Source organism: Epinephelus fuscoguttatus, linkage group LG19 (assembly GCF_011397635.1).
Source record: "Epinephelus fuscoguttatus linkage group LG19, E.fuscoguttatus.final_Chr_v1".
NCBI classification, from domain to species: Eukaryota; Metazoa; Chordata; class Actinopteri; order Perciformes; family Serranidae; genus Epinephelus; species Epinephelus fuscoguttatus.
Window position 1 is genome coordinate 34,745,266 of NC_064770.1, and position 12,123 is coordinate 34,757,388.

General features: G+C 39.8%; 1 protein-coding gene across 1 annotated transcript; it reads left to right on the forward strand.

The window, feature by feature from the left end:
* The first annotated feature begins 565 nt into the window (after positions 1–565).
* atf4b (activating transcription factor 4b) lies at positions 566–3,782 on the forward strand. The gene is made up of 3 exons (XM_049560753.1): positions 566–728; positions 1,530–1,985; positions 2,088–3,782. Exons 2-3 carry the CDS (start codon positions 1,631–1,633, stop codon positions 3,092–3,094), a joined length of 1,362 nt encoding a protein of 453 aa, XP_049416710.1. The 5' UTR covers positions 566–728; positions 1,530–1,630; the 3' UTR covers positions 3,095–3,782.
* Positions 3,783–12,123: the final 8,341 nt, after the last annotated feature.

Genomic DNA, 12,123 nt, shown 5'->3' on the forward strand with positions numbered 1-12,123 from the left:
GCATTTATTGATGTATTATACGTCACAGAACAAAACGTGAGTCTCTTCAGCTTGTGTTAACCACCGACTTTATTTCAGGGAGTGTGGGTTGCAAAATGCCAACTCATTTCCAGGTTTTAGGACTCTTGGACACTCATCCAGTATCTTTTTGGCTTATGGGCGGATACACTGTAAACAGCCAGACAAAGGGTAAGTATACCCAGTATGTCTGCACATACCTCTGCTTGTTAGTCATAAATGAAATAAAAAGATATAATCAAAGATACTACTACTATTTGCCCAGGGTGCCAAATTTGTTAGGTCCAGCACTGCAGTAACTGATTTTCCTACATCAATACTTCAAAATTTTTGTTGTGATTGTTATAAAACCTCAGAATTAATAAACAGAAATCACTCTCATCATCAAAATAAACAGAATAACACCAGGAACAGTGACTACTTTCTTAAGAGGACAGTCAACTGTGCATGGAATGCGGAACACAAACATAGGCGGAGTGATATGGTGGCCGCCGCGGAAGGATACCTCCACTCTGAGCTTTAACTATATTAGCACCGCGCCACAACGTGCGCCATTTTCCTTCCAGAGGCACAGCGACAGAAGAGGCAGCATTTGTTGAACATCGCTCTTTTGGCCGAAATGGCAGTGTAAAAGTGTGCCGCGACCCAGCCGCCAACAAAACAGTGCATCCCGCCAGTGCACTGAGTCACTTCATATTCAGAAACATGTCGTAAGTATTCATTTTTATAACGTTTTGTCGATGACAGCTGTCAGGCCTACGATGGCCGGGCGCCTCGGCAGCCTGGCGTGTCCGCGCGGACGAAGCGGCACCGCGTGAAATCCCAGTTAAAATTAATTTGACATTTACATTTGATTTAATGTGTCGTGGAATAGTTTAATAAAGTGACGTTGTCATAATATTAAAATACGGAATCAGCTACTGAGATGACGCAACATCTGACTTAAAAATAAAATGTCAATATTTTGTGTTTTATTCAATATACCGAGACAGTTTGAGCTAATTTAATCGTGAAGAACCGAGTTGTTTGTATTTGTGTAAAACAGCTGTGTTATTGTCGTGAGTGTCAACGTGGCAGCCAGAAAATGGTTCGTTTCCTCCTTTTGTCAAAATGGCGGCGTCGCTTCGGCAGACTGAGAACAAAAGTGTAGCTGTTTATAAAAGGGGAGATGACGTACTCCGTGACCCTGTCTAGAGACAGTGACGTCAGCAGAGTCACAAGACCGGTAGCTGGGTGGGAACACGTGATGTGCAGCAGGAGCACTGCAGTGATGGGGGCAGTGTTGGGCCACAATGTGACTTCCTTTTGAGACTATTACTGTCATCCAACACAAAATCATCATTCAAAAATATATTGTATATTTATAATTTATCCACACATGTCTTTTTGCAAACAGCACACACATTTAAAGTCTTAATTATGAAATATTTCAATGGGTTTTACTAATTAAAGAATATTTGTGTTACATTGATGTTCAGATTTTCACCACCAATGCCCTCTTTCCCCCTCAGGTCCTTTGTGGAAACCCTCACCACTGCTGCTTTCGACAGCATAAAAGATTTCGATACTTTCCTACCGTCACGCACACCGTTTGTGACCAACAACAGCCACTATGACCATGATGATGACAAGCTCACAGTTTGGCCTGGAAGACATGGAGGCCCTTCTCTGGGGACCTTTCTCTCCCACGGCTGACGCCATGAGCCTCCTATCTTCACGCCCTGACCAAGGAGATCAACAGGAAGGAGGAGGGACCTCGTTGGAGGGGGACACCTCGCCCGTGTCGCCCCTCACCTCCTCATCGCTGTCCTCTTCCTCCTCTCCTCCTCCCTTCTACTCTCCTCCTCCCTCGCCGCCGGCTGTCCTCCTCCAGGGGGACAAAGCTGGGACGGAGTCTGACCTGCTCTCCCTCCCCTGGATGGGCCACCCTGGTCACCTGAGACAGGCAGTCTCAGATGACGTCAAAGGTAATGATGGTGTAAAGTAAAAATTGAATCACTTTTTTTAACAGAGCACCATCTCTCAGTGTAGACAGACTGATGAATATGCTGCCTCATTTGCCTCCACAGAGGATGTGTTTGGTGACCTGGACTGGATGGCTGAGAAGGTGGATCTGAGCGAGTTTGACCTGGACTCCCTGATTGGCTGCGATTCTGCTGAAGAGTCCCCCAGCTCTCCAGAAGACCTCCTAGCCTCCCTGGATTGCCCCATGGAGCTCGACTCCCTCCCAATGCCCGCTCTCTCAGCTCCTGTGCTCTCCAGTCCTCCCTCTGTTACTCGTCCCAGCATACCTCCCCCTCCCTCTACTCCTCCCACTGTCTGTTCAGTTCCTTCAGTCATTCCAGTTGATGAACCCGAATCCTGCATTGATGACCAGGATGTTCCCTGCCTTCCCATGTGTGTCCCAGAGCCACAGCAGGAGCTGGAAATCAAATCTGAGCCCGCCTCTCCAGACCCACCTTCCCCCGAGGTCGATTCTCCCGCCTCCCCAGCCTACACCCTGGACCTGGGCAGCGAAGTGGACGTCTCAGAGAGCGAGGTGAAGCCAGTGGTAGCCTCTGTCGTCCCTCCTGTCCCCAGGCTCGTGCTCTCCCTTTCCCCTACCCGCATCGTCCTTGTGCTGGCTCCCAAAGATGAAATTGGTATCACCACCACCACTGTAACCACCACACCACAGATCATTCATTCCCCTCCCGCCTCCCCTCCACAGAAGTCTTCCAGAAGCAGACCGTACCCCGAGCCTGCATTTAAACCTAGTCCACCATCTACCAGTGCCACCAGTGTCAAAGTCAAGTCCCTGCGGGGTGCAGATGGAGAGGAAAGGGCATCTTTCAAGGCGCCGAAGGCGAAGAAACTGAAGAAGATGGAGCAGAATAAGACAGCTGCCACGCGTTACAGGCAGAAGAAGAAAGCAGAGCAGGAGTCCCTTCTGGAGGAGCACACACACCTGGAGAGGAAGAACATGGAGCTGAGGGAGAAGGCTGAGTCCATGGCCAGGGAGATCGAGTACCTCAAAGAGCTGATGGATGAAGTCCGCCAGGCCAGAACCAAAAAAGGTCTGAGTGCTGACCCCTAGTGGTCGGACCCAACAATGACAGATGATGTGTAATCAGAAGTGAGAAAGTTGTCTGGGCAGATTTTGTTTCTTACGCACAAATAACTATCAGTAAAGTTTGTCTTCTGTCCTCACAGCATGTCTTGGATCTACAATCTGATTAAATCTCTGAGGATACCTCCTTTTTGAATATTTAACACTGGTATTAACTATAGCATACTTTTTTTGTCTTGTGTAGAGTAGATGTATGGAAATAAGTATTTTCCATTCAGTATATAAACTTGTGTGTAATGTTTGTACAGTTCTTTGTATCTCTGGACCTCCAGTAACCTGCCAGTAGATGTATTTTAAAAATCATGTATTATCAAGTAACCGGACCACCTGTATTATCTCTTAATAAAGAGTCTTAGAACTAATCAGTCATTTGGTGTGGTTCCTTCTGGAGCAGCAGTGATGAATAGTGGGAGGCAAGTGGGCATTTGTTCCTCTGAATAAGTCTTAATAGTCTATAAAAGTATACATCACGTAATGTAATGGTGTCATCCAACTCTGGAGGGTAGTCTTTATGGTGGACACATTTTTGTAAGGTCATTAATGTGAGTTTAGTGAAGTCGTGCTCTGTTGCTGTCAAGAGTTCCAGTGTATTGTTAAAAATCTTATATGGCACTGACTTTATTAATCTAAAATAAAATCTTTTTTTCTAATTTAAGTTTTTGTTGGTAAAATTGATCTTAAATGTCTTTCTGAGTGGCATCAAGGTCTGTAAAGTCTTACAAATTTATTAATCTAAAAATAAGACCTAAATTGGTAATAAAAATCTTACCTTTAAAAAAAAAAGTCTTGAAAGGCTGACACTCAAGAATTTTTCAGATTTTTTTTTTCCTGACCTATTTGATATTTCAACATAATTGGTAACAAATGTTTTTCCTTCATTTTTTTCAATTTATCTTCTCAGTTTTTGTCTGTAAAATTGGGCTTAAATTTCTTTTCAAGTGGCATTAGAGTCATATAAATCTTATATTCTAAAAATAAGACAATAATTGGTTATTAAAATCTTAAAGTCTTAAAATGCAAAGACAAGGAGTAGGATTTTATGATTTTTTTCTGACCTTGTACTATGATATATATATATTCAACAACATTTGTAACATCAGTTTTTCTTTGATTTTTTAAATACATTTGTTCATTTTTTGAGTTTTTGTTTGTAAAATTGGTCTCAAATTTATTTCTGAGTGGCACTGAAGTCTTTAAAGGTCTTATAAATTTATTATTCAAAAAATAAGACAATAATTGGTAATTAAAATCTTAATCTTAAAGTTTTCAAAATGCTCAGACATGAGAAGTAGGATTTTATGATTTTTTTCTGACCATGCATGGCGATATCTCACCATAATTGAGAACTATTTTTTTCTTAATAATTTGTTATTTTATTTTTTTCCCCAGTTTTTGTTCGTAAAATTGGTCTTAAATTTCAGTCTGAGTGGCATTAAAAAGTTTGTTAAATTTATAAATCTAAAAATAAGACCTCAAGTGGTATTAAAATTTTTACTCTTAAAGTTTTGAGATGTAAAGACATGAGAAGTAGGATTTTACAAATATTTTTTCTGACCTTGTATTTTGATATTTCAACATAATTGGTAACACCAGTTTTTCCTAATTAATTTATTGATTTTTTTCAGTTTTTGTTGGTAAAATTGGTCATAAATTTCTTTCAAAGTGGCATTAAAAAGTCTTATAAATGTATTAATCTAAAAATAAGATAATAATTGGTAATAAAAATCTAACCTTCAGAGAAGTCATAAGATTGCTTAGATATGAGAAGTAGGATTTTATGATTTTTTTTCTGACCTTGCATTGCGACATCCCAACATAACTGATAACAATGGTTTTTCCTTAATAATTTAATTATTTATTCATTTATTTTTTCAGTTTTTGTTTATAAAATTTGTCTTTAATTTCAGTCTGAGTGGCATTAAAAAGTCTTATAAATGTATTAATTTAAAAATAAGACCTTAATTGGTAATAAAAATCTTACTCTCTGAAAAGTCAGAACATTGCTAAGACATGATGAGTAGGATTTTATGATTTATATTCTGATGCTGCATTGTGATATTTCAACATAATCTGTAACATCAGTTTTTCCTTATTTTTTATTTATTTTTTGTCCAATTTTTGAGTCCTTGTTTGTGAAATTGGTCTCAAATGTCTTTCTGATTGGCATTAAAGTCTTTAAAGGTCATTTAAATTTATTATTCTATAAATAACACATTAATTGGTGATAAAAATTTTAATCTCAAATTCTTAAAATGCCAAGTCATGAGAAGTAGGATTTTATGGGTTTTTTTCAGACCATGCATTGTGACACTGCCATAACTGCTAAAATCATTTTTTCCTTAAATTAATTTGCAAACTTTTTTCCTTTTATTTAGTTTTTGTAAAATTGGTCGTACATTTCTTCCTGACTGGCCTTATAAAGGTCTTAAAAAAGTCTTCTGAAGCTGCAGGAAGCCTGTGTGTTAGTGTGGACAGTACTGAGAGTGTTTTCAGTCTGCTCAGAATGTAACCTCAACCCACACACAGAGAGACTTTGTTCCCTCCCCGATAATCCATCACAATGAGCCTGTGGCTGTCCATCTGAGTGGAGCCTCTTTCATACAAACAAACTGTGGAGAGGATAATGGAGCCCGCCTGACAGGCAGCGTGCTGCAGACACATGCATCCAATCAGACTGACCGTCATGTGAGCTTTAAGATTCGAGGCAAACTAGTTTCACATTTTTATAAAGAGTCTTGTTCCCTGACCTCAGCCCAGCGGGAGAAACACAACGATGGTATCCAAATGTGCTCGATACAACATTTTACAAATGACACGTCTATTACACCGCATGGCTGTGGTGAGGCAGGATTGCTCATGTATCTGTTGTGGTATTGCCCCCCAGTGAGATGTTTCAGGGACAAGGTGATACTAAGTTTATCTTCTATCCTGTATGTGTGGTGTCCATCAGTCTGCCTCTCAGACGCAAGGATAGAAAACATACAGTCGAAGCCCACACATGACATTATTGCTTTGGCTCTATGTCAGTTTGTCATATCATACCATCATCAGTTTAAAGTTTCACTCAGTTGGTTCAGCTGAAAACATTTACATCCCAACCAGTCCCCCTCTCCTCTGGTGTACCCCAAGGCTCTGTGCTCGGACCTTTCCTGTTTATCACCTACCTCCTCCCTCTTGGCAGTATTGTCCACAAATATAACATTCAATTTCATTGCTACATGGATGACACCCAGCTCTACCTGTCCACCAGCTTCAGCTCTTTGTGAATATGACCATGGAGATGGGGATTTATATATAGGCTATATAAAGGCTTCATATTGACAGGTAGAGCACAGTTAGAGATCGATATAGTTTAAAATAATTTAAATAATTTAATAATTTAAAAACTTCAACAAACTTCTTTGTAACATGTTGCAGGCATCAAATTCAGAATGAGTGTACATTCACAAAATACAGTAAAGTTTATTAGTCGGAACATTAAATATTGTGTCTTTTTACTGTGTTTAATTATATAAAGGTTAAAAAACAATCTGCAAATCATTGCGTTCTGTGTTTTATTTAGGTTTCACTCAGCATCCCAACTTTATTTGGAATTGGGGTTTTATTTTGCGATAGTCTGTAGAAATAGTTTTTTATCTAAAGAAATGGACTTTGCAGTGTATTTTTTTAGGAAACTCAGCTTCAGATTTGTTCTTGATTGAGCTTTAAGTATAAATATTTTATTTGATAGAATAATTGAATTTATTATCTGCACTCTAAGGTTTTCAGTATTAGAAAATTACATTTGTTTCATTAAAGTGTTTAAGTCAGTGGACAAATCATTTTAAGAAGCTGGTCAAAATCCAAAACATTTCTGACATTTTTGCGTATGATAGAATTCAAATAAATAAGTTATCTTAAAAAAAGCAATTTGACCACTAAATATCAACACAACATTTGGATAAAGACTAAGTTGATTTACCTTAATCACATTTTTCAAGGTCAAAACAAGTCATGTTGGTTGTTCCAAACTAACTGAGTTTGTCAGATACTGAAAGACCCATAGGACTGACTCAGAGTTTGAATGACTTAAAAAGATGCATGCAAATTGTTACCTTCATTCATTTAAGTTGAATAAGTGTATTGTGGACCGTTTTTATCCAGAGCTTCCAACATTGTGTTCAAAGGTGCAACATAAACCTGCAACATATGTGCAATAGAAAACAAATTCAATATATATTTGTACATGTATAGAAACCCATTCTCCCACAGGCTTGTGTACATAATAGCCTTGTCTGTATGTATTAGTCCAGCTTTGTTCTCCTTGTTCGTAGCTGTTATGTGTATTAATTAGTAAGTACATTGAGAGCGATGCTAAAACCTGAGTCAGTCCCTTTGTGCGTACACACACTCTGATTCTGTAACCGTCTGCATTTGTCATAGTCCGAGGGGGAATAGCAGAGCATGTGCGAGAGCAATAAAGAGAGTGCTGACCTAAAGTAAAGGCGCAGCTTGAATAATATTACCAACCAAAATGTTCAGCCTACAGCTGGCCCCGCTGTGCACGCTGTAATTGGCCCAGGCTTCCGTCCAGATAACTCAGGGACGATCTTTATCTGGAGGCACGCCAGAGTCAAGATGCTGCAGAGCCACTTAACAATAGGAAAAATATTTCCTCCAGAACAAAACTTGGCCGCGGTTGTGCTTCTGTAAATGCCCTCATTTTTCATTTTGGTTTCAGACGACCTGAACTTTGAGACTTTTATTAAACATGCACTATAAGAGGAATGTAAACCTTTGGCTGGGATTAAGATGAAACGTGGGCACATTCTGGATGTTTATTTGTGTTTACCTTGCACTATGTTACTGCTCTCCTCATTGGGAGCAAAGAGGCAGAATGGAGGTTAATACTTTATTAATATATATCTATGAAAGGCCACATCTTCTTTTCCTATTTGTAGAGTTGGTGACAATAAGATATACAGGAACAAAGATCAACAAATCCTGCAGAGTGCAGCACTGAATGGCCCCTGTACATTATGTACTCTCATTTCTTTGCAAGGCTGCAGTGATGGAGTCAACATTAGGGGGGACCAAATCTGATGGGGGGGTCCCCAACTACCCCCCAAAAAAATCTGAATTTAAAAACTCATGTCCTATTATATTATTCATCATAAGTAAGTGCATCTTCAAAGGGTCACCTCTTACAAATACATCTGAAATTTGATGTTATCAGTCCCGTCATCCTCCGACGTTTTTATCAGTCTTTTATTAAGGGCCTCCTGTGTTTTTCATTTATCTGCTGGTTTCACAGCCTCACAGTAAAAGCCAGAAACAGTCTTAATATCATTGTTAAAATCTGCTCTAAGATCACAGCAGTGACACAACGGGAAATGACCAGTTTTTGCAATTAATAAAAAAGTATTTTAGCTTCTTCTGGACACGTTCTTGTTGCCATCAGGGCGTCATTACACTTTACCTGCTTGTAAAACTAACCGGTTTTCAAAATCTTTTGTTCGTTCTGCTCTTTGTCTTTTAAATTCTCTGTAATTTGTATTATAATTGTACTTATATCTCTTTTATTTTTACTCATCTATTTATGTGTCTACATGTTACTGTGTGTTATGTGTGAAAGGCAAGCAAATTAATAAAGTTGTCTGAATCTGAATCTGAATATGCAGTATGCAAATATGCAATGAATAAAAGCGACTACTGTCTACACGTGCAGGGCAACATGAAGATTGACCCTTTACTCAGACTTCGTGCGGGCTATCTGACATATATGACATAATGTGAGCACCACTGTTAAAACTCAAGATTTTTTTTTTTTGCCATTTGCTCGGGTACAAGCGTACAAAGCCACTGGAATTCTTGTGCAGATTGTTGGTCGCTGGGTCACGGACACCACACCACAGACGAACTTGAAGCCAGTTGACTCTCTGCATGTGTGTGTCAGCTGTCAGTGTTGTTGTTCTGGCCTGGAGATACTTTGTTTAGCCTGAGCCTTGACTGAAGTAAAGGTGTTTTTGTCTGCAACTGTATAAAAGATAATACTTAAGATGTTTTATTTCACAGTGTTTTTAAAAACATATTTCTCGGTGTAATCACCCTCACTGTTAGTGTTCTATGTGTATGTTGGCTGACACATCTGCTTTGTACAGTGCCACCTGGTGACGATACAGCACAACTACTACTTCCACCACAGAGTTATGTACTTTGAATGCAGCACACATGGAAATAGTGTTGCACAGTGGTGGAAGGATGTACTCAGATCATTTACTTAATTAAAAGTACTAAGAATAAGAATAACTTTATTCATCCCCAAGGGGAAATTCAATTATCTGTCAGCTCATCTATTACATGTCAAAGAATTATAAAGCCTGATGGCTGTTGGTATGTGGGATCTTCTGTATCTCTCTGTCCTGCATCGAAGAGAGAGGAGCCGTCCACCACAGTTTTTTTTGCTCCATCAAGGTGTTGTGGAGTGGATGATCTGGCTTGTTCATGATGGCCTCGAACATCTTCAGTGTGCATCTCTTCACCACCTCCTCCAGTGTGTCCAACCGGACTCCAATCACAGAGCAAGCTCTTTTGACTAGTTTGACTTTTTGTAGAGAGCGTCTGTGTTTAGAGACCAGTCCAACTTATTATCCAGGTGTACACCTAGATATTTATTGGCACCACCTTGATGTCCACCCCACAGGTATTCACTGGCTGAAGAGGGGGCTTGGACCTGCGGAAATCTATGATCATTTCCTTGGTCTTTGAGGTGTTCAGGAGGAGACAGTTCTTGTGACTCCAGTCACTGAAGGCTTTTATCAGGTCCCTATATTCAGACTCCTGCCCATTCCTGATACACGCCACAATAGCAGTGTCGTCCGAGTATTTCTGGATGTGGTAGGACTCAGAGTTGTATTGGAAGTCCGCCGTGTACAGTGTGAACAGGAATGGAGCCAGGACAGTCCCCTGTGGAGCCCCATGCTGCTCATTAATGTCCCAGAAACACATTTCCCCAACCTGACATACTGTGGCCTTCCTGTCAGGTAATCTGTGATCCAGGAGATAAAGGAAGGATCCACTGCCATCTCTGTGAGCTTGTCTTTGAGTATGTTGGGTTGGATGGTAATGAATGCGCTTGAAAAATCAAAGAACATGATTCTCACATAAGCGCCAGGTTCCTCCAGATAAGCCAGGGCACGGTGAAGCATGTAGAGGACAGCATCGTTCACTCCAATGTGTTGTTTGTGTGCGAACTGCAGGGGGTAGAGTTTGTCTTTGGGGTTAGGGTTAGTCAAGGGTTACTCAAGTCTCAGTAGGCGTAGAATCAGCCGCTCCAAGGTCTTCATGATGTGCAAAGTGAGGGCTGCTGGTCTGAAGTCATTAAGTTCAGCTGGACATTTAATTTTTGGTAATCTAAGACTAATACCACACTGTGAAAATACTCCACTACAAGTAAAAGTTCCACATAAGTAAAAGTCTGTAAGTGTAATCAGCAAAATGTACTTAGAGTGCTCATTGTGCAGTTCTATCAGATGTATACTGTTGTATACTGTTGGGTGGTTTAATCTACAGCAATGCATCATAGTCTATATAATCATCATATGTTTGTAGCATCACTGTCCTGAGAGAACCACACAGCTTTATGAAGCTTTCAGCTTTGCCATGATGCATTTTCCAGCTGATCCAAGAGGGTTTTAAAGAGTTTATTAAGCTTGAAGGGACAGTTCACCACAAAAATATATTTTTCCTCTTACCCGTAGTGCCATTAATTTATTTATTTAACCTTTATTTAACCAGGAAGTCCCATTGAGATTGAAAATCTCTTTTACAAAAGAGACCTGGCCGAGGTAGCAGCCAATCAAAACACATTAAAATGCAACAAATACAACATATAACACAAAAATCCACAATTCAAACATAGTGGCCTCTCAGGAGAAACAAGCACATGTCTCTATCACTACATTCTTTATGACGCCTTTAAATTCATCACTGGATATGAGTGTTTCTAATTTTAGATCTTTTTGAAGATTGTTCCATGTCCAAGGTGCAGAGTACGAGAATGCAGTTTTCCCCACTCAATCTGTGGAGTGTTAGAGATACCAACCATAGAGATGTCTGTCTTCTTTCCAATATAATGGAACTAGATGGCACTCGGCACCAAGGAAATTAATACATTTGAAAAGTAAACAGCAGTGTCTCCTTCCAGAAATGGTGACCTGGTTTTAAGGATTCATCCATACCTCTGTCTATAAAGCTTTTAAACAATGACAGATAAATCCAGATCTGGCACTGGATTATGGTGATTTGCATTTTTATAGAGGTATTTTTAGCCTAGGATGTTATTTATTTATTTATTTTGTGTTTCCTAATGTTACGATGGGTATAATGTTGATTTGTCTATGTGCTGTGTCGTATGTTGTATTTCTGCTGCAGTATAGAACAAAAGTTCCCTCTCATTGCGACAATAAAGTTAATCCTGATCTTGATCCTACTCAAGATAATCCACAGACCTTGCTGTGAGCAATTTCATGTAGGAACTATTTTCTTTCTACCAAATTAAACCCAACAACCGCATCACTGTGCAGAAGGCGAGTGCATCTACTAAAAGACGAGAAGCTCGTGCTTGTGACAGCTCGATTTACAGTATAAACATTCATGGTGTCCTCCTTGGTTGAGCTGTAACGTTACCTAGCTCAGTGGTGCTGGGTGAGTAAAGGCCTTTGCACACTGAGTCTGTTTTTTGTGGATGCAATTTTTTAATCCGTCATCTGAAAAGAAAATCATTAAACACAGAAACCTTACACTCTGACTCTGATGCATTTTATTCTTCTATTCGTTGTGAAAATTTGCAATACGGGACAAAATGAAAAGACATACTTCCTTCTTTGCCTATCTCCACTTGAGTTAGCTATCTGGCTGCCATCACTCCCTCCCTGTCTTTCATTTGGCACCGCAGCTGTATGAAGGGGCGGAGCTGTCCTGCACATTCTGTATGCTGTCCACATCCTCTTCCTCTT